Genomic DNA, 24055 nt, shown 5'->3' with positions numbered 1-24055 from the left:
AGTGACAGTGACAGTTCACACTTGGGGAACAGTTCTGAAAAACTTTTCAATTACCAGGATCTATTAGAAGTTTCTAATGAGCATATCCAAAGGTCCACTGAAGTGTTTGAGAGAGACTCTTCCTTTTCCATTATTCCTGGAAGCAGACAGGGTCTCACATGGAAGGAGGAAATGCTGAGGTCTGAGCCATGAAAGCCCACCAGAGAAGCACAGGTGCCTCATGGGATTCTGTGCTTCCCTGAGAACTTCTTTTACCCCAGTCTAATTCTTTGTTAATCCTCAGACCTCTGAGTACCACCATCATTTAACTTATGGGCAGAGAGAAAGAATCTTACAAATGACCCAAGAAGGATTTTCTATTTTTAAGATTTTTAATAAGTACAATAAATTTTTAAAATTTTCAATCAATGCAAAAGAAAGAACATGATGTCAATAAGTGAGATTTAAAAATATTTGCCATGTTTCCCCAACTTAAAACAATTAACCAGAAAGCCTAAATAAAATGGACACTTTCTAGGAAAATATCTCTTACCAAAATTGCCTTCAGTAACATAGGGAGTCTAAACAGACCAATACCCATAGAGAAGGAAGACATTTATAAGGAGTCCCTCACAAATAAAAGCACCAGAATCAGATTAGCAAGCAGATTCTCCCCCCCCCCTTTTTTTTAAGTAGGCTCCATGCCCAGTATGGAGCCAAACGTAGGGCTTGAACTCACAACCCTAAGATCAAGACCTGAGCTGAGATCAAGAGTCAAATGCTTAACTGACTGAGGCACCCAGGTGTCCCCAGATTCTTCCATTCTTTTAAGTAGCAGATAAGCCAATGCTACTTACTCATTTCAAGAACATTACAGAAGAAGTAAAATGTCCAAATTATCTCTACATGTCAAATAAAATTCTGATACTAAAACATCCTAAAGTTTGTACCAGAAAGAATACCACAGAAAGATCTCACATCAGCCTACAGATGGTACCATCTAAAATAAATATTGCCAAAACCCCTGAAAAATAATACACAAATAACATATGATGACCAAGTAGAATTTATATCTGGAATTCAAGAATGATTCACTATTAGAAAATTCATTAATATTGTTCATCATATTTATTAAGAGAAATCAAGAAATCTTACTTGTAGTTACAAAAACATTATTTGGGAGAATTCAACATGTACGGATATTAAATTAAAACACTCAAAATTGGGAATTGATGGATCTTTCCCAACTTGATAAAAGAAAGTGTTCATCTTGCTCTCAGGGAAACACACTAGAGATATTCCACTAAGGCCAGAAACCACACTAAAAAAGCTAGTGTGTTCTATTTACTTATCATTGTTCCATTCATTTATCATTGAGTTGGAGGTTTAGCCAGGGCAATTTAAAATGGCATAGGAATTAGAAACAAAGACGTAAAACTATGTTTGCAGACAATACAAGTATATATCTGGAAACACAAAGAACTGATAGAAAATCTATTAAGAAAAATAATTCAGTAAGCTAATAGGATATATTGTTATTTTATTTTTGTATATATATTGTTATTGCTATTTTATTTTTAAGTAACCTCTATACCCAACATGGGGCTTGAGCTCACGACCCCAAGATCAAGAGTCACACCATCTACTGACTGAGCCACCCAGGCACCCCTGTACATAGGCTTCAACAATCATTTACAAGTTACAATGGGAGAGCCTGCAATTACAAAACATAGTAACATAAAATGAAATATACTAACCAGGAATAAATATAACAAAAATGTGTAAAGCCTATATGAGGAAAACTATAAAACATTCCTGAAATATATGAAAGTAAAAATAAATGAATGTAAATTTACAACATGTTCTGGGGTAGAAAAACTCAATATTGTAAAAAGGTCAATTTTCCTTAAGCTAGTTTATAAATTTAGTTTGATCCTGATATAGATACCATCAGTTTTTCAAACTAGCGATGTTACTACAAAAACCTTATAGAATAACAAATAATAGCGACAAAAACTGTAGGAAAGAAACAAAACGAGTATAGCTATCCTTATGAGATGTTTATTTATGAACAGACTATTAGATTAGTGAAGTTAAAAATTCAGAAGTATGCCAAAGTGCATAAGAAAAGTTAATAATCAGCAAAAACTACAGTGGGGATAACATCATTAATGCTTGGCATTTGGGAAATGGGAATTCCTATCAAAATGACAATAAAAGAGGGGTGCCTGGCTGGCTCAGTCAGAAGAGCACGCAACTCTTGATCTCTGGGTCATTAGTTTGAGACCCACACTGGGTGTAGAGATCACTTAAAAAAATAAAATCCTTTTTAAAAATGACAACAAATGGTCTTATTCTTCACATCCTATAGCAAGGTAAAGGTCAAACAAAAGAGAATATGGTAAAAAATAAGTAAAACATGGTTGAATTCTTTCCTATGACCTCCTTCTCGACCACCTCACTGTAGCCAATGTCTGGCTCATTGTCCTTAAAAGGAATCACTCGCTGACAGCTCTGGGGTTGAAAAATGTCCTTGTTGAGTTTTGATACAAGTTTTTTTTTGTATGTTCAGAATGGCCAGTGGTGTATCCATTGGCACCACTGCTTCTTGAATGTCTTCCAGAGCATGATAATTGGCCCCAGAAACTCCAAGATAATAGAGCTTAAAATAAAAGCTCCCCGGTACCTCTCTAACAAACAGCTGCTTGATCCTGGACATGCTGGTAAATGCCACTTTCCCTCCTCCCAGGACTGACAAATGAACAGCAAAAATGTCACAAAGAAATATGACCAGGGATTCTGAATAAGATCACACAATCACCACTTGCTGTACTTTTAATCTTCCCTCATGTCTTCGGTTGGGATTCGTGATCTGGGCCAGCATCTCCAGAGTTTTCAACCTCTTAAGATAGAAGCAGGGGGTTCAGCACATTCATAGGAACAACATCTCCTCCGGAATTTCCCGACATGAGGGCTACCCAAAGCATCCTTGTCTTGGTAAGCGCCTTTGTATCTTTTTATGCTCTCTTCCACCTTTTCATTTTATTCGGCTCTTTCTGAAAATCCCAGTTGGTGGCTGCTGAACCCCTCTGCCCTGATCACTCCATGTTTCCCAACAATCAGCCCTTTTGTTCTCTGGAGCCAGGTCTAGGGTCTTCTCTGCATGCTGCAAAAGGAATACACAACTCCCTAAAATGATACAATAGCCAAAAACTATTATAAATTGTTTAAACGATGTGTAGTCATTTGTTCATCCACTCCTTGCAGAGATTTAAGCAGTGAGTGAGCAGTCACCTAACAGAGAGGGTGTGAAAAGCAGGTCCAGCCACACCACCCTCAGAATTTCACAGGAAACAGAAGAGGAGCTAGTAACTTTCATATTTCATATGCAATTATTAAGTGTATATGATGGTACTGAAAATGTGAAAAAAAAGTTTTATTTGCTTGTACTGTTCACATAAAGAACAGACATCCTTAGCACATGTCTCTGGAAATATTTCCAAACTAATATTTCGTCAGTACTAGGAAAAGTTAAACATCTCTGAAGGAGTACACCTTTTACAAGGCTCCTTATCTGCATTTGATAGAAAGCATTTAGAGGGGCGCCTGGGTGGCTCAGTCTTAAGCATCTGCCTTCGGCTCAGGTCATGATCCCAGGGTCCTGGGATCGCGCCCCACATCGGGCTCCCTGCTCAGCGGGAAGCCTGCTTCTCCCTCTGCCACTCCCCCTGCTTATGTCCCTTCTCTTGCGCTCTGTCAAATAAATAAATATTTTTTTTAAAAAAGCATTTAGAAACTGAAGAAAAAGTCGGTTAAAATACCTAATCTTCAAGTTAAAAATGCTCTTCCAAATAACTGAGAATAAAGATTTTAGAAAACTGAAATTGCAACGATATTTAGTTTCCGTAAGCAAAACACAGGATGCCATCCGGTAGGTTTCAAAGGCGTTTGGATTTATAATTCACCTGGAGAGGTGCGGATTCCGGTATCAAGTTTAAAGAGAGAAATTAATTTACATCCATACAGGCAGAAATTTTGGTTCTTTTAGAGGAACGTGCCAGTCCTCCGTCTCCGCAGCCCAGGGTCTGGCCGAAGTCCCAGGAGCGCAGCCCAGCGAATGGGGGAGCAGAAGTGACCATTCCGTGAAAAAGAAGAGCTGTGGTGGACGTCAGTACAAAACTGCACGTTCCCCACAGAGCCGTTCTGCATTTCTCATTCTGGCTTCCCTCACCCACACTCACCGCTCCGGCTTTTGCTCAATTAAATTAGGAGCTGCCATTGTCAGCTCGGTCGCTCCACAAGGACCCCCCGTCCCGCCCCCGGTCCCCGCGCTGCTCCGCCTCCCTCGCAGGAGGCGCGTCTCCACCACTCGCCAAAGTTTGGACGGGCACCGGGCTCCGCTTGTCAAATACCGCCGCTTCCAATAAAAGCGGCCCACACTTCCCTAATGTCGGACCCAGCCTCGCTCCAAAAGACACCAGCGGAATTCGAAGGAATCCAAAAGCAGAAACTGAAACCGCCGGGCGAAGAGACAAACACACGCGAAAACTGCGGGACCCCGCCCACTCCAGGGCCCGGCCCCCAGCCCCGCCCCCAGCCCCGCCCCGCCGCGCGGCGCACGCGCGCTTGCCTGCAGACCCGGAAGCGGATCGCGCGGAGCAACGGGAGCGCTCCGGTGAGCGAGTCTCCATTTTTCTGGTTCATGCCGCCGGCGCGCTCTTCAGGCCCCTCCTCCACACCCAGTTCCGGGGGTCGCCTGGTAAGGTAAAACCCTTGAACCCCCTCGTCCCTCTAGCCGGGAGGTCGTTCCTGTCGCCTCTCGCGGCGTCGCCGTGTGACGTTCCGAGTCCTGTCGCTCGGTGCGGGACCCGGGAGTCTGCGATTCCGGTTAAAATCGCTCTGAGGCGGGTGCGGGCGCCAGCATTGCTGCCTTCGGCCCTTGTAGACTCCGATCGCGCTGCCGGTCGCTTTCCTGCTCAGAACCTTTCTCGGACTCCCGACCCCGCCCCCGCCGCCACCCGCGTCGGCACAGGGCTTCCTCCGTACGGTGGATGCAGGCCCTTCGCTCCGCTCCAGGGAGGGCAGGGGGGCAACAGAGATGGCGGGCAGGAGGCCGGAGTCTGCGGAGTTAGGGGCCGTCAGGAAGTTTGGGGAGAAAGAACGGCAGGGATTGAAACAGGCTGCCGCAGAGTGGGGTCGAAGTGTTGGAGGAGGAATAGCGAGGGAGGGAGACAGAAGGATGCGCAAACAGGGAAACCCAGATGGACAAAAGGAGAGAAGAGAAGCAAGGACAAAGAGACATATACAGAGAACAAAACACATAGTGGTCTCGGAGAAGGCGCAGGACCCAAACCCAGGTGAGTACTGAATTGACTGGATGTGGAATATTGAGTTGGGAAGTACTGATTTGTGGCTCTGTAATTAAAATGGGTTGAGTTGGGCGCCCGGGCGGCTCAGATGGGTAAGCGTCTGCCTTCGGCTCGGGTCACGGTCCCCGGGTCCTGGGATCGGGCCCCGCATCGGGCTCCCTGCTCCGCGGGAAGCCTGCTTCTCCCTCTGCCCGCCCCCCACCCCCCGCCCCCGTGTGTCTCTCATGAATAAATACATAAAATCTTTAAAAAAATTTTTTGTTGAGTTGTTTCAGTTATGCAGAAGAGAGTGAGAGTTGTGAAACCAGGTGTTTGAGGCATCTGCACTTTCTAAGTATTGCATCAGAAGATGATTCCATTTGCAACCCCAATTCATTTAGAGGGCAGAGGCCTGGCTTAGTCAGTTCCGGGTCAGCCTCTTCCTTTCCAAGAAATGGGGGAAGACTTTGTGTCACCGCACGGTGCTTTCCAAAATGGCCATTATTAACAGTACCATTTCTCTTTCCCCCTTTTTTCTGTGGCTCATGTCGTTCTTTTCTAAATCTGATGTAGCTTCACCCTTGTGTTAACCTTAATCTCAGAATCCACTGGATATCTTTTAATTTCGAAATGATTTGCCTTAATTTTTTGTTCAGATTATGAGTTTTATGTGCTTTCTACTTTACCGGGTAGTGGAATTATTGATTGATGTCTGGTAAATAATTTTATAGTATTTCATTATGCATCCATTAAGGATGTTGATGATTTTTTTTTTTAACACTCAAAATCTAGTTTAGCCAGTTAGTTTCATATTCAGCAGTTCCCTTCCTTTAAGTGATCTGATGAAATTACTGGGCTCTGAGCAGAAGCTTCCAACTAAGTAAATGTTCCCCTCAAGTCCCCTTTGTCTTTTCTGTGCAGATGTTGGGAGGATGGGCTGGATTGATGTGGAACTTTATTCCAACAGAGCCCATCTGTTTATGATGCAGAGATTGCTCAGATCTCATCTCCACAGGTGACCCTTCTTCATGTTTTTCAGGACTAGGAACTATTTTCAATTTCATATATTTTTTATTATTTTTTTTTCTGGAAAAGAGGAATTAAATTAACTTGGGTTTGATTAAACCCATTAAAGAGAATCTTCTCTTGTTCAGGAACATGAAAGGTAATCTGGAACTAGGACAAGCCCTTTCTACTTAAACCTGTCTGGGCTACCATTTCAGAATTTACTAATACCCAGGTCTGCTCATTCAATTCAGACCTCTTAAGGGTAACTTGGTAAAAATAGTCCACCTCTGAGACTCAGTGCACCCGCCTGTGAAATGGAGATGATAGACCAGGAATTCTGAATCTGAGCTAATAAGATCTCTGAAATGATTTTGGGAGGAGCTCTGGAGCTGGGGTGGCCCTTAAGATTTAAGAGTTGGTCCAAATTGATGGAATGGACAGGCTTCTGTATCCTCCATCAACCATTTATTGGATGCTGACTGCCTAGGGAGGAGCCAAGAACTTGAATGCGGCAGTTCCTTTGGCCAAGTGCCAAGGGGACAAAAGACAATGCAGTTTCAGTAGAATGTGTGGGTTTCAGCAGGAGGGGAGGGCTTTCTGAAGAAATGGGTGAAAAATGCACTTGTTGCCCTCCATATAGGAGTTATTGTCCCTGTCTCCCTCCTGTTGCAGTTCGCAGCAAAGGGCTGTCTTTCCCCCATATTAAGGTTCTCCCAGTATGTATATTGTGGCAGAGGAAGGGGTTATGTTGATTCTGAGCATTAAACATTCTTTTTGTCACACAGAATAACCTTTATCTGAGAAAGAAGCCCAGAAGAAGAGGGGAAAAAGGAGGAATGGCTCTTCCCCAGGTAAAAGTCATATTTTTAGTTGATTGTTCTCTTGCCTAAAATGTTTACTCACACTTTCTCCCAGTCTCCTCTCATCTCCATGCAGATTCCATCTCACTGTGACCCAGTGACATGGAACTTGGGAAGAGGCTTTTAGGTGGTCATCCTGTGAAGAATTTTCTGTGCAGGCATTGACTGGAGATAGGGAGTAGACTCTGTGGTGTCAGTGAGGTTGGACATTAAGGATTCTTCAGAGACCCCTTATGGATGCCCTTTCAGCTCATATAAATCAAGATTAAAAAGATTACATATGTAAGTGATGTATTAATGTGCACAAATACTTGAGAAACTCTGGAAAAGAAGACTGATGGGGGATATTTGCTTTTTCTAATTTTATAAATGTCTTCTGACATTAAACTGGAAACTAGTATATTTCTGACTTCAAAATATTAATACTTTGGAAGAGAATGGGAAATTCAAAGTAGGAATAAGGAATAGAGAGGGTGTTTTGTTTTATTAACATAATTAGTTTTAAAATGTAGAATCAACCAACTTGTCTAACAGTAAGTGTTCTTTAAATTATTCATTGCACACCCATCTCTTAAAGACCATGAGGTCTTTATGGAACTCTTGAGGTCTTAGGAACTCTTACACAGCAGATCTTTTAGATAAAAATGTTTATAATTTAGCCAACACATAAGAGCAGAACCTTCTGTCATTAGAGAGGCTGGGGCTAAATTTTGATTTTACTAATTATTGTTAAATGTTGTTTTTTTGTTTGTTTTTTGTTTTTTTGTATTAAACCTCTCTGGTATATATTTCTGTGGTTCAGTTCCACACAGTGATGGAGTTTAGAAACTAAGAAGTAAAATATCCCCTTCCCATCTTATCTTCCACCATCACTGATTGTCTTCACCAGGAACCAATATTCTGTTTAGTAACTATTATAAAAATCTTATAAAAATGCATTTATATTTGAGAAAATATTCTTCAGTAAATGTTTAATTATATTTTGTAAATTTAAATATTTACATACCATGTGTCTTGGAGTTGTTTTCATGTTAGTAAACATAGAGATAACTGCTTTTTTAGATCCTCATTGGACCAGTCTCTAAATGAAGATACATGGGTCCTCTACAATTTCTTATTGTTACAAAGAATGCCTGCTTCTGAGCAGGCTGACTTCGCTACAGATATCTAAGGATATCTCCAGATTGTATATCTTAAGCATGATTACCAGGTTAACCTGATAGTGATGGTGTTCCTGAGGTGGCCAGACATTCCACTTACTAAGTAAAGATTTTAAATCAACTGTCTTAAACATATTTGGCTAAAGGAAGCCATGGAAGAGAACTAAGAAGTAGGAGAATAATGTTTCAACAATTAGAAAATACTAATAAAGAGATAGAAATTATGGTAAAGGGATAGAATAGAAATTCTGGAGCTAAAAAGTAAAATAACCAAAATTGAAAATTCACTAGAGGGTTCAATAGCAGATTGACAAGAAGAATAAAGAATCAGTGAACTTAAACATAGGTTAATTGAAATTATCCAGTGTGAGCAGAAGAAAAGGGAAAAAGAAGAAGAAAGGGGAAAAAATAAAAATGAACAGAGACCAAGAAACCTTTGGGACACCATAGACACTATCAAGAATACTGATATAGGGGCGGTACCTGGGTGGCTCAGTCAGTTGAGCAGCTGACTCTTGATTACGGCTCAGGTCACGATCTTGGGGTCCTGGGATCGAGTCCTGCATCGGGCTCCACACTCAATGGGGAGTCTACTTGACAATTCTCTCTCTCCCCCTCCCTCCCACCTCCTCCCTGCACACATACCCTCTCTCTAAAATAAATAAATAAAACTTAAAAAACGGGGCACCTGGGTGACTCAGATGGTTAAGCATCTGCCTTCGGCTCAGGTCACGATCCCAGGGTCCTGGGATCAAGCCCCATGTCTGGCTCCTGGCTCAGCCGGGAGCCTGCTTCTCCCTCTCCCTCTGCCTCTCCCCCTGCTCATGCTCTCTCTCTGTATCTCTGTGTCTTGAATGAATAAATAAAATCTTAAAAAAAAAAAAAAGAATACTGATATAATAGGAGTCCTAGAAGGAAGGGACAAGGAAGAAAGAGCAGAAAGAATATTTGAAGAAATAAGATCTGCAAACCACCCAAATTTATCAAAAACATTAACCTACACATCCAAGAAACTCAATGAACTTCAACTATGAGAAATGCATGGAGATCCCTGGCAAGCATATAATCAACTTCTGTAAGACAAAAAGAATGTGGAAAGTAGCAAGACAGAAACAACTTCTCATGGATTCTCAAGAAGTTTAACAGCTTATTTCTCATCAGAAACTGGAGGCCAGGAAGCAATCTCATGAGATATTTAAAGTTTGAAAGATTAAAAATAAAATCTACCAGGAATTCATTATCAGGCAAACTGTGCTTCAAAATTGATAGTGAAATTAAGAGACTCCTAGATAAACAAAAGCTGAGGAAGTTCACACTAATATCCTTAGCCTACATGAAATACCAGATGGAGTTCTTCAGACTGAAATGAATGGAAACGAGCAGTACCTCTAAGCCATAGGAACAAATGAAGAACACTAGTAAAGGTAACTATATAGGTAAATATAAAAGCCAGTATTATTATAGTTTTGTTTTCTCACTCATTTTTTTCTGTGTGACCTAAAAGACAAATGTAGAAAACAATAATAAAAATCTGCTTTTGAGTGTTTAAACATCTGTTCATCTGTGTTTATAAAGAAGTAGTTTTTTACAATAAGAACATAAGGGGCGACTGTATAGGAGCAGTTGTTATATGCTATTAAAGCTAAGTTAATATCAACTGAAATTCAAATACTACTAGTTCAATATGTAAACTGTAATCCCCACGGTACCCACTCAAAAAAATAACAAAAATATACAGAAAAATGACAAAGGCAATCAAAATGGTATGCACACAAAGACACACAAAGTAGGAAGGAATTATGAAACAAAATATTAGACATACAGAAAGCAAATAGCTAAATAGGCAGAAGTCATACTTAGTAGTAATTTGAAGTGTAAATTGATTAAACTTCAATAAAAGACAAAGGAGTTAATTTTTAAAAATTATTTCACTCTATAGCTACAAAAGCCTCACTTTAGATACATAAATAGGTTGAAAGTGAAAGGTTGGGGGCGCCTGGGTGGCTCAGTCATTAAGCGTCTGCCTTTGGCTCAGGTCATGATCCCAGGTTCCTGAGATCAAGCCCCACATCAGGCTTCGTGCTCAGTGGGAAGCCTGCTTCTCCCTCTCCTACTCCCCCTCTTTGTGTTCTCTCTCTTGCTGTGTCTCTCTGTCAAATAAGTAAATAAAATCTTTTTTTTTTAAGATTTTATTTATTTGAGAGAGAGAGAGAGCGCACATGAGAGGGGGGAAGGTCAGAGGGAGAAGCAGACTCCCTGCTGAGCAGGGGGCCCGATGCAGGACTCGATCCTGGGACTCCAGGATCATGACCTGAGCCGAAGGCAGTCGCTTAACCAACTGAGCCACCCAGGCGCCCAGTAAATAAAATCTTTTTAAAAAAAGTGAAAGGATGGAAAAAGATACTCCATGCAAATAGTAATGAAACCTAGGTGGGTAGCTATACAAATGATAGACCAAATAGACTAAGTTATTAAATTGTTACCAGAGATGTTGAAGGACATTACATTTTGAAAAAAGGGTCAATCCATCAGGAAGATAAAACAACTATGAACAATATGTACATAACAACAGAGCCCCCAGTTTTTTGAAGCAAAAATTGAGGAGCTCTACTGTAATAGTTGGAGACCTCAATACTCCCCTTTTAATAATGGAAAGAACAACCGGACATAATATCAGTAAGGAAATAATGGACTGAGCAACACTAAATCAACTAGACTTAGCAGACATGTACAGAACACTCCCAACAAAAACAATGCACTAAAGAATTAGGAATAGAAGAGAACTTCCTCAGTCTCAAAAAAAAAAAAAAGGTATTACTAAAATTCCACAGCTAACATTATACTCGGTGGTAAAAGACTGAAAACTTATACCCTAATACCAAGAACAAAATAAGAGTGCCCCATTTTGTCACCACACTTTAACACTGTACTGAAGTTCTAACCAGAGAAAATAGAGGAAAAATAAATAAAATGTGTCAAAATTGGAAAAGAAATCAAACTATTTCTATTCACAGAATACATGATCTTATATTTAGAAATAATCCTCAAAAGAACTATTAGAGATAATAAATTCATTGAATTAATACAATATCAACACTCAAAATTCAGTTGTATTTTTGTACACTAGCAATCAACAAATTGGAAGTAAGGAAACAATTCCATTTACAAGAGCATCAAAATGGATGGGAATAAGTTTAACCAAGGAAATGGAAGATTTGTACACACTGAAAACTACAAAGTTGCAGAGAAAGATTAAAACCTAAATAAATGTCAAGATAGCCTGTGTTTGTGGATTGGAAGACATTAAGATGGTAGTACTCCCCAAAGTGAGATAAAGAGTAATGCAATCCCCAGCAAAATCTCAACAGCCTTTTTTGCACAAATTCTAAAACTCATTGATTTGGTAAGGACCAAAAATAACCAAAATTAACATGAGAAAGAACAAGGTTGGAGGACCTAGAATTCCCAACACCAAACTTTTTTTTTTTTTTTTAAGATTTTATTTTTTTGACAGAGACATAGCAAGAGAGGGAACACAAGCAGAGGGAGTGGGAGAGGGAGAAGCAGGCTTCCTGCTGAGCAGGGATCCCAACGTGGAACTCGATCCCAGGACTCTGGGATTATGACCTGAGCCGAAGGCAGACGCTTAACCAACTGAGCCACCCAGGTGCCCCCCAACATCAAACCTTACTACAAATCTTGAGTAATCAAAACTGTAACTCCAGCAGAGGCTAGAAGTATAGATCAAAGCGATAGACCTGAGCATCCATAAATAAACCCATACATCTATAGCCAATTCCTTTTTTATAAGGGTGCCAAAAACAGTGGAAAAAGAACACTCTTAAATGGTGTTGGCACACTGGATATCCATGTGAAAGAGAATAAAATTGAAACTACCTTGTACCATATAAATAATTCAGAATTAATCAAAGACCAAATGTAAAAGCTAAAACTAAAACTCTTGGATGAAAACATAGAGGTAAATCTTCATGACCTTGGAGTTGGCAGTGGGTTTAATATATGACACCAAAAGCAAAAGAGAAAGAAAATAGATAAAGTGGTCATCATCGAAATTAATAATGTTTGTGCACTGAAGGACATTATCACATAAGTGAAACATAATCTACCAAATGGGAGGAAATAGTTTGCAAATCACGTATCTAGTAAGGGTCTAGAACCTAGAATATATGAAGAACTTCTACAGTTCAACAACCAAAATAAAAAGAACCCAATTTTTAAAAATGTTTAAAGGATTTTAATAGACATTTCTCCATAGAAAATAAACAACTGAAACAGGCCACTGAAGAGAGTTTCAATGAAATTAGTCCTTAGTGAAATGCAAAGTCAAAACCACAATGAGATACCATTTCACACCCACTAGGATGAGAATAGTAAAACAAAAAGTGTTGGTAAAGATGTGGAGAAATTAGAATCATGACACATTCTGTTAAAATGTTGTAGCTGCTGTGGAAACCAGTGGCAGATTCCTGAAAAATTAAACCATGTGACCCAGTAATTCCACTCCTAAGTATATAACCAAAAGAATTGAAAACAGGTATCCAAACACCTACTTGTACTTGAAAATTCATAGCAACATTATTAACATTAGCCAAAGGTGATAACCAAATGCCCATCAGTAGATAGTGAATACAGTCTGGTCCTATGATGGAATACTATTCCGCCATATAAAAAAGCAATGTACTGATACATACTACCTCATGGATGAACCCCAAACATTATTCCAAGTCAAAGAAGCCAGATGCAAAAAAGTAACATTTTATACCATTCCATTTACATGAAAAATCCAAAATAGGTAAATCCATAGAGACAAAGCATTAGTGGTTGCCAGGGACTGGGGAAGAAAGGGGGAATAGGAAGCACTTGCTTAATGGGTAAAGGATTTCCATTGGGAATGATAAAAATGTTTTTGATCTAGACTGAGGTGATGTTTGTTCAACACTGTGAATGTATTAAATGCCACCGAATGGTATCTAAAAATGGCTAATTTTGTTATGTTGAGTTTCACGTAAGAAAATTAGAGAACTATAACTTGCTCAGAATTATCTTACACAGATCAGTTGGAACACTCACTCCAGTCAAGTCAGACTTTACACATCTCTGCTTCTTTTATTTTGTGTCAAAATCAGAACACTCTGTCTCTCCGCTTGGTGCAATGTGTTTTCATTTCAGGGACGGGTAACCTTCAGGGATGTGGCCATAGAATTCTCTCAGGAGGAGTGGGAGTGCCTGGACCCTGCTCAGAGGGCCTTGTACAGGGACGTGATGGTGGAGAACTACAGGAACCTGGTCTCCCTGGGTGAGGATAGTTTCCCTCCAGAAGTCGGTAATTACTTTTGTATATTTTTGCATTTTCTCTTTAGAGCCCCTGACTTGATTGTATGAGTTTCAAATCCCTGTTCTTAAGGGAGTGATTGAAGCTGTTTTGATTGAGAATGGAAAGGCTTCAAAATGTCAAGTGGACTCTAACTTTCCTTTTCTTCAGAAGTTTTGCGTTTTCCTGCTTCATTAGGTGATTGCAGAACATTAATAGTCAGAAAACCCTACAGTGAATTTTTAAAAAATACCTGATTCTGTGGTCTTATCCTTGTGCTTTTGATTCAGTAGTTCTTGGAAGAGAACTAAATATCTGCATACATAAAATAACCCCAAGCATTCAGAAGGAGGCAGCTGACTAATTTTTGAACTACTTTTCTACGCCCACATATAATGAATGTCCTCTCTTCTTCACTGAACAAAGAGCCGGGAATATGTTCTGGAAGAGCAAAGCATATCATGTTCTTTTTTCTTTATAATTTGAAGTCTCTTGAGCTGAATGTTATCTCCATTTTGGAACAAGGGGAAGAGCCCTGGACTGTGGAAAGTGAAGTGAATATAGGGGGAAATGCAGACAGGTGGGAATGCATTGGGATGTGAACACAAGTAAGAGGTCAGATGGGCAGAGTAAGCTTCTCCATTAAATATTGTTTGGGAAAGATCTATGGGAAAATAAAGAAGTTTCTTATGAGCTCTCAAAGAAACCCCCCCCCACCCCATACACACTTCTCAGTCTGTTATTCAAATGTGTAAATCAAATATGTAAAAGTTTAGACTCCCATTGTCATGACCTGCAGCATTCTTACCTGGCCCTTCTGACCATATTGGTGCCATGGTTTGAGAGGGACTGAGATGGCTGCCTCTAAGGAGTCTTTCCCCTTGATTTCTCTTGGTTCTCATTCCATACAGATCAGAGCTGAGGCCTCTGTAGTGCTGACCCCAGGACCTATTCCATTTCCATTTTACATCCTCGGGAGAACTTATCAGGAGACAAACAAAATGGCTGCCCTGGGGCTCCATGACACTTCATGGAGCTGTGTCAAGCCCTCTCTGCCTGTTCAGGCCCCTCAGCCATTTCTCCAGTTCTCATTTTGCCATTCGTGTCTAAAAAGAAATGGGGTGGGTCTTTCTGAGATTGTGGCCCAGCAGTAATCTAAAGACTAGAGACAGATGCTCTCTGATCCCCACTGCCATATGGGGGTATAGCCCAGTCATTCAGGCATTCACCCTGCCGTCTGGGTAGAGCACACAGCCCCTTTCAAGAACCCCACAAAATTTGACCCTCTTATTTACTCCTGTATCTTGTATTTTTCTCCCTCTTCTGCTCCCTACTTAGTCCTGGAACATAGAAGACCCTGGTCTTCCTGGTTTCTTATTCTCCTCTAAGATTTTGCCTCTGAAACTTGCTTTTATGAAATCCAGTTCCAAGGGTCTAAAGTTTCATCCTCTCTTCCTGCTGTGAGAATCCACCTTTAGGGGACACACAGCTTCACAGTGGACTCTCCCATGGAGGAGGTTTACTGGGTAACAAAATTCTTGAAGAAGAACATTGATTAGTGTGTTACAATATCATGCTGCTGCATAAAGAAGTGCTCCTTGAAGCCACCAGATGGAGTGGTCCGCATGTCCCAGGGTACTGAGATAGAAGGTGTCAGATCGGAGTGATAACATGCCTCGAGTTGTCCTAGTTTCTGTGCAGTTTAACAGTGCTGCCCTAAGGCAGTGACAGTGTTGATCAGACATAATATGATCATCTCCTTTGAGCCAGCAATAAAATAGTCATCTCGCCCTCCCTCCTAGCCTCTGCAAACATGGATCTCTACTGTCTCCATAGGTTTGCATTTCCCAGAATGTCATAAAGTTGGAATCAAACTGGATATGTAGCCTTTTCAGTTTGTCATGCATTTGAGTTTCCTCCACGTCTTTTCCTGGCTTGACAGCTCATTTCTTTTTTAGTGCTGAATGAATAATATTTCCATTGTCTGAATGAACCACAGTTTATTTCTCCATTCATCTACTGAAAGACACCTTGCTGGCTTTCAAGTTTTGGCAATTACAGGTAGAGCTGCTATAAACATTCATATGCAGGTGTGTGTGTGTGTGTATGTGTGCGCGCGTGCACTATTTGGTTTTTGTAGTATTTCATTCCTTTTTATTGCCACATAATATTCCATGTATGAATACCACACTTTATCCATTCATGCATCGGTGGACATTTGGGTTGTTTCTGCCTTATTGCTATTATGAATAATGCTGCTATAAACATTTTTGTACAAGTTTTTGTGGGGACATACACTTTTCATTTCTCTTTAGCATATAGCTGGGAGTGGAACTGCTGGTTCATACGGTAATTCTCTTTAATCTTTTGAGGAACCGCCAGACTATTTTCCAAAGCAACGGCACCATCTTACATTCCCACCAGGGATGTATGAGCATTCCAGTTTCTCCATATCCTTACCAACACTTGTAATCTGTTTCCTTGATTATAGCCATCCTTGATTATAGCCATTCTGGTTTTGATTTGTACTTCCCTAATGACTAATGATAGTCATCTTTTTGTGTGCTTACTGGCCATTTTTCTATATTTTTCAGATTCTTTGTCCATTTTAAAATTGGATTGTCTTTTTGTTGTTGAGTTTTAAAGAGTTCTTTATATATTCTAGATGCAAGTCTCTTATCAGATACATGATTAGCAAATATTTTCTTCCATTCTGGGGGTTCTCTTTTGACTTTCTTGAAGGCTGAGTTTAAAGGCTGCAGGAGATAATTTTTATTGAGATTTTGTTTGTAAACTAGGTTCCTGTAGGGTCTACAATAACAATCCGAAAATGGATTTTCATGACTGGGAGGATTTGAGGTTAAATGCTAAAAATTTCTCAATCTTAACTTTCCAGGATGAAAGGCACTTAGGCACATTTGGGAGCACTTTTGTTTCGACTCAGATCAGTTCCACCTGCAGCCTAGTCATGTGGGTCACAACACCCACGATGCTCCCCTTGGACACCGCCCCCCCCCCACTGTGCTTTACTGGCCATGTTCTTCCTATTTCAGTATTTCTCTTCCTGTTTACAAAAGTAAATTTCAATATATAAGATCATATTACCTGTTTTGACCAAGACAGAAATGTTTCACTACTGACAATGTTGGGTCCAGAGGACACAGAGTCACTTCATCTTACCAAGGAAGCCACCTTCCAGTAACCCTCTGAGAAGATGATAGTGTCCACATATAAGAGAGATCATACTGTATTGGGCTTTTTGGCTGACTTATTCCACTTAGCATAGTGTCTTCAAGGACCATCCATGTTGTCACAAATGGCAAGATTCTATTCTTTTTTTTAGGCTGGATAATATTGTATTGTATATACACATCTTTACCCATCAGTGGACACTTAGACTGTTTCCATATCATGGCTCTTATAAATAGTGCTGCAGTGAACAGTTTATCTTTTTGAGTTAGTGTTTTTGTTTTCTTCAGATAAATACTCAGAAGAATTGGTGGATCATACAGTAGTTCTATTTTTTATTTTTTTAGGAATGACCATACCGTTTTCCATACTGGCTACACCAATTTAGACTCCTACCAAGAGTGCACAAATTCTCTATCCCCTCACCAACACTTTTATTTCTTGTCTTTTTGATAAACTGCCATTCTGACGGGTGTGAAGTGGTATCTCATTGTGGTTTTGATTTGCATTTCCCTGATGATGAGTGATGTTGAGCTTCTTTTCATGGTTCTGTATGTCTTTGTTGGAAAATGTCTATTCAGATCTTTTGCTCCTATTTTAAATTGGATTATTTGGGGGCTTTTAGCTGTTATTTTGGATTATTAGCCCCTAATCAGATACATGATTTGCTAATATTTTCTCCCATTCAGTAGGTTGCCTTTTCATTTTGTTGATGGTTTCCTTTGCTGTGCAGAATTTTTTTAGTTTGATGTAAGTCCCACTTATTTTTGCTTTTGTTGATTTTACTTTTGGTGTCAAGAGTGAGAAAAAATCATTGCCCAGACTTGTGTCAAGTTGCTTATTACCCCCTATCTTTTCTTCTAGGAGTTTTATGGTTTCAGGTGTTAAGTTCATGTCTTTAATCTATTTTGGGTTAATTTTTGTGTATGGTATCAGATAGTGGTCCAGTTCCATTCTTTTGCATGTGGCTGTCCAGTTTTCCCAATACCATGAAGAGACTGTCCTTTCCCCATTGTATATTCATGTCTCCTTTGTCATAAATTAATTGACTGTGTGTGTGGGTTTCTTTCTGGGTTCTCTTCTGTTGATCTCTGTGTCTGTTTTTATGCTAATACCATATTGTTTTAATTACCACAGCTTTGTAATGAAGGAGTTTGAAATCAGGGAACGTGATGCCTCTAACTTCGTTCTTCTTTCTCAAGATGCTTTGGCCATTCACGGTCCTTTGTGGTTCCATACAGATTGTAGGATTTCTCTATTTTGTGCCCAGGTTTTTACATGGACATAAATTTTCAACTTATTTGTATAAATACGAAAGAGTTTGATTGCTAGATCATATTTAAGAGTATATTTAATTCTATAAGAAAGTGGTATACCATTTTGCATTCCCACCAGCAATGAATGAGAGTTATTATTCCACATCCTCAGTAGTATTTGGTATTTCAGTGTTCTGGATTTTGGCTATTCATAAATGTGTAGTGGTATCTCATTGTTTAACACACATTTTCCTCAGTTAAATATATGACATTCTTTAAGCTGATAAACCGTGGTATCTTGAGCACATACTTTTTAAGTTACTGCCTTAGTCACAGAAATACCATTCAATTGACTTGCCTTAGCTTTCTGTATAAGATACATTATTTTTTCCCTTTATATGTAGTTTTCTGAAAATAACTTTTGAATTTAATTTTCATTTTACTTTTTCTTGTTACAAATAATTTATTCTAATATTCTTGTTTAGATTCATCATGTACATCTTGGTATACTAATCTAATATTTAGATATCTCATTTTATTGAAGGAAACAAAGGAAGTTTTTTTATACTCCATGGTTTCCTTATTACTACTGCTCCTAATACTTGGGTTTCCCAGAAAATTTCTTAAGCTCTTGAAATTACATATCTCAGTAAACCCATGAAGCCTGCTTTGTTCCTGTCCTCATTTTCAACTGAACTCCATAAAAAAAGTCACCTGGTCCTTGTTGACACACATCCCATTGCTGTCCTGATTTTCTGTGATTGGCTGCTTATGTTGCTAACCACATCTATGCACATAGACCTCTGCCATGGACCACGGTGACACAGCCAAAAATTGTTTCTATGTTTAAATACTGCTATTAACATTGTCCTTCCATATAAACATTCTGTGTTCTAGATCATTTAGTAATGCTCCTTAGGGGCACTAATTTCTGATGATGTTTTTGAAGTCAGATTATGTAACTATGTACACACACAACACACACATCTAGTTAAAAGCACTTCTCACCTGATGTCTCTTGTATGTCTGGGATTGTAATGTTAAAAGAAGATTATGATTTCAGATAATTTACAAATTCCAGAAAAAGACATTGTTATTTTTCTGTAACAAGCAAGGACATTTGGATTAAAAATCTTATATAAATTGATGTTTCTCTTTTTAAAAGTATATAATTTAGTTAATGTCACTTTTTTACCAAATATAATGACATCCCCAAAGAATTTAAACCTTGGCAAAAGCTTCCTGCTAACTTATTTTCCACCATATAACCTTCGTGCCCCTAGCCAGAAGATTGTCAGTCATCCAGTACCCATGATCATCTTCCATTGCTGTACCTTTGAGAGTATTTTATTGTATCTGCATGTGTTTATACAGTGAGTTTATCCATTCTCCTCTTGATAGCCATATCCAGGTTTTTGCTTTTTGGGCGTCCTGTTAAGAACATTCTTAAATGTGTCTGGAATATATCTATATATATCTCATATAGTGTGTGTGTATACATATATATGTGTGTGTATATATATATATATTATGTATAACTCTCTTGACTATATACCTAGAAATGGAATTTGTGGGATATTCAGTTTGATTTTTTTAGAGAGGTGTGAGCTGGGGTGGAGAGATAGGGGGAGGGGCAGAGGGAGAGAATCCCAGGCGGACTCCATGCTGAGTGTGGAGCCCAACATGGGGCTCAGTCCCATGACCCTGAGATCATGACCTGAGCCGAAATCAAGGGTCAGATGCTTAACTGACTGAGCCACTCAGGTGCTCCACAGTTTGATAGTTTTTGGAGCCAATACTGAAATAAATGCAAGCCTACAATCTTCCTATAAGACCATACTGTCTCCCTGTTGAATGTCTTCCACTTTCACCTCATACCCATAGTGTAAGTTCTTACAGAATGAGTCAGCATTCTTCCTGTTGCCAAATCGGCTCCTCTCTTTTTTCAAGGTCAGGCTTTTAACTGTTAAAACACAATCATATCACCATAGATGTGCAAGCACAAGCACTGCTCCCACTTTTCCTGTTACTCCTTGTGCTTCACTCTTGCTTTTCTGAACCCAAATCCTGGCCTTTGCTCAGATTTTTCATTGATCTAAACAAACTACTGGTATCTCCTGGTATATTAATTTTGAGCACCAAAGCACCTGTTTCCACAGGACTTGCCCCTCCCCACACCGCATCACCCATACAAGGAAAGACCCCTATTCATACGCAGTACACCTTGCTCAGTACAGCAGTGTGATCTGGTGTTTAATAATAATGTATGGGGTATCATGAAAGAAAAAAGGTATTTTAAGAAAGCTGTGTGTTAAAATTAAACAGTTGATAAATCTAGCAGGTTAAGTAACCAGTTACACAAAATAATAGTCTCTGGAATTCTAAAGAATTCTTCCCTGAGAACTAAAAGAATTTACATTCCATAAGGAACACACAGTAGGAGAAATGAAAGACATGTTGAGAATCACTGAATTATGAAATAACAGGTTCAGGTAAACACATTTTTATAAAGATTAAGAATTAGGGAAGACAGAAACCTCAATTATGATCTCATGTACAGTTATATAACAGCCAGTATATAGATCAGCTCCCTAATCACGAAGTATCAATTATCCAGGTATCTGGCCAAAAAATATGTATAGTTTATAATGTATGTTTAGAAAACTTATCTTAAGATCAGAGAATATGGAAAAATTTATAAAAAGAAAACTTAAAAACAGTATATATTACAGTAGTGTTTGTATATTATAATAGTGTTTGAAGACTGTGCTTGAGAAATTTCTTATGTTCACTATAAGCATGTTTTTTGTATGAGTATGTAATTCAGTATAAAATATTTACCTTCTATTTGATAGGATGCCTTTCTGCTGGATTTGAAATCAAGGAATTACCACCAATAGAGGACATTAATGAAGGAGAATTATACCACTTAGTGATACTGGAGAGAAATGAAAGCCATAGCATCAAGGATTTTGATCTCAAGAAAGACTGGGAAAATATGCATGAGTTTGAGAGTCACTGGAGATATGATGCAAGAAATTACAAAGAAGTGCCTTTGACACATAACAAAAATCTCACTCATAGAAAAGATCAACAGCTTAATAAATCCTCAATTACTTTTCCTCAAAAGCAGAGTATTTCTGTAAAAAATAATACATACCAATATTTCATGCCTGATGAGCCATCTGTAAGGCATTTGTTAAAACTGGAAAATAACATAAGTGATGCTGGAAATTGGTACATAAACTGTTTGGGAAATAGAATTGGATTAAGTTTGCAGGCACACCTGGCTGAACTGCAGAGATTTCATACTGAGGAAAAAATGTATGAATGTAATCAGGTTGAGAAATCTTTGAACGATTCCTCTGTTTCACCACTTCAGAGAATTCCATCTAATATCAAAAACATTTGGAATAAATATAGGAAGATTTTAAAATATCCTTTGTTACCTGCACAATACAGAAGAGCATACACTAGAGGAAAATCTTACAACTGTAATGACTGTGGGAAGGCTTTTAGCAAAAGCTCAAACCTCATGAGTCATGAGAGAATTCATTCAGGACAGAGACCTTACAAATGTAATGAGTGTGGCAAAGCCTTTACGGAGCGTTCACATCTTACTCAACATAAGAAAATCCATACTGGAGAGAAACCTTACAAATGTAATGAGTGTGGCAAAGCCTTTAACCAGTGTTCGAACCTCACTAGACATCAGAGAGTCCATACAGGAGAGAAACCCTATAAATGTAACATATGTGGCAAGGTCTGTAGTCAAAATTCAAACCTTGCAAATCATCAGAGAATGCATACTGGAGAGAAACCTTACAAATGTAATGAATGTGGTAAGGCCTTTATCCAGCGTTCACACCTTTGGAGTCATGAGAGAATTCATACTGGAGAGAAACCTTACAAATGTAATGAATGTAACAAAGCCTTTGCTGAACGTTCAAGCCTTACTCAACATAAGAAAATCCATACCGGAGAGAAACCTTACAAATGTAATGAGTGTGGCAAAGCTTTTAAGCAGTGCTCACACCTCATTAGACATCAGAATACACATCCTGGAGAGAAGCCACACAAATGTACTGTATGTGGCAAAGCTTTCATCCAAAGTTCTAGCCTTATAGAACATCAGAGAATTCATACAGGAGAAAAACCTTATAAATGTAATAAATGTGATAAGGCTTTTATCAGACGGTCACACCTGTGGGGTCATGAGAGAACTCATACTGGAGAGAAACCTTACAAATGTATTGAGTGTGGCAAAGCCTTTGCTGAGCGTTCAAATCTTACTCAACATAGAAAAATCCATACTGGAGAGAAACCTTACAAATGTAATGAGTGTGGCAAAGCTTTTACCCAATTTGCAAACCTTACTAGGCATCAGAAAATACACACTGGAGAGAAACCACACAAATGTGATGTGTGTGACAAGGCTTTTATCCAAAGTTCAAGCCTTATGGAACATCAAAGAATTCACACAGGAGAAAAACCTTATAAATGTAATAAATGTGATAAGGCTTTTATTAAACGTTCTCACCTTTGGGGTCATGAGAGAACTCATACTGGAGAGAAACCTTATAAATGTAATGAGTGTGGCAAAGCCTTTACGGAGCGTTCACATCTTACTCAGCATAAGAAAATCCACACTGGAGAGAAACCTTATACATGTAATGAGTGTGGCAAAGCTTTCACCCAGTTTGCAAAACTTACTAGGCATCAGAAAATACATGGTGAAAAGAAACATTATAAATCTAGTATGTGTGGCAGTGGTTTTATTCAAAGCTCAAGCTTTGGGGATCATCAAAGAAATCACAGTAGAAAGAAACCTTACAAATAAAATGATTAAGCAAGTGTTCAAGCCTTATTCAACATCAGTATTCCATCATGGAGAGGAACCATATGAAACTAATGTATGTGGCAAAGCCTGTAACCAGGGGTTTACACCTCACTTGATAACAATATAAATCTCTAAAAGAAAGCACAGAAATGTAATGTATGTCAAGGCTTATCCAAAGTTTATACCTTGTGGAACATAACAGTTCTTACTAGATAGAAACCTTACAAATGTAGTGAGTGTGATCAGCTTTATAAAAAAATGTACAGCTTGGGGGGGAGAAATAGGGGAGTGTGACTAAGAGGTACAAATTTCCAGTGATTAAAGAAAAAAAAACTACAATTTTGTGGTCATGAAAATTCATATGAGATGGAAACCATATAAATGTGTCAAGGTCCTTACCTCAGGAAACACCAAAGAATTCATACTGGACAGAAACATTACAAATATAATGAAGGTGATAATTTATTTAGCCAATTCTCTCAATGGACTACAATAAGAAAATTCATACTAGGGGAAGTAGGTCTATTTTGAGGATTAACCAATCTTAGATGTTAAATTCCACAGTAAATTTAAATTACTTAAAACTAATGAGATGATGTGTATCAACAGAACAAGGGTATCTGTGGAAAGACGTAATTATCTTCAGCTTATGATTTTTTAAAATAGTTTAAGTAATATCAACACCCCATGTGGAATTCAAACTCACAACCCCAAAATCAAGAGATGCCACTTGCTCTTCTGGCTGAGCCAGCCAGAAGCCACTATATTTTTTTTTTTTACTCAATTACTTGAGGTTTCCTGAGGCTGCATTATTATTGATGACTTACAACCTGAAGTTTGGAACCCACTGATGTTATACTTTAATCACACACATTTCATGTGTCACCGTGATGGTCTCAGAAGGGATCGGTAAGGTGAAAGGACCTAGTTCATTAGCTGGGGCTTATTCATACCTATGTAACCAGGAAAACCTAGGACCCTGATTTTAAGATACGGTATGGTGTAAGTTTGAGAGCATAGGGAGTGGCAGGGAATAGTGTAAAACTGTTACCTAAGTTGCCATGTTTTCTGTGATCACAGCCT

At 39.0% G+C, this 24055-nt stretch overlaps 1 protein-coding gene across 1 annotated transcript; it reads left to right on the top strand.

The window, feature by feature from the left end:
- The first annotated feature begins 4630 nt into the window (after nucleotides 1-4630).
- On the top strand, nucleotides 4631-23311 carry LOC114202400 (uncharacterized). The gene is made up of 4 exons (XM_028095580.2): nucleotides 4631-4738; nucleotides 7121-7186; nucleotides 13546-13699; nucleotides 20988-23311. The coding sequence occupies exons 1-4, from the start codon at nucleotides 4682-4684 to the stop codon at nucleotides 22970-22972; spliced, it is 2262 nt and encodes a 753-aa protein (XP_027951381.1). The 5' UTR covers nucleotides 4631-4681; the 3' UTR covers nucleotides 22973-23311.
- Nucleotides 23312-24055: the final 744 nt, after the last annotated feature.

The sequence above is a fragment of the Eumetopias jubatus genome, unplaced genomic scaffold, assembly GCF_037043125.1.
Source record: "Eumetopias jubatus isolate StellerSeaLion01/CBP00866 unplaced genomic scaffold, mEumJub1_p1.0 scaffold_10, whole genome shotgun sequence".
NCBI lineage: Eukaryota > Metazoa > Chordata > Mammalia > Carnivora > Otariidae > Eumetopias > Eumetopias jubatus.
This window is presented reverse-complemented; position numbering and strand designations above follow the sequence as displayed.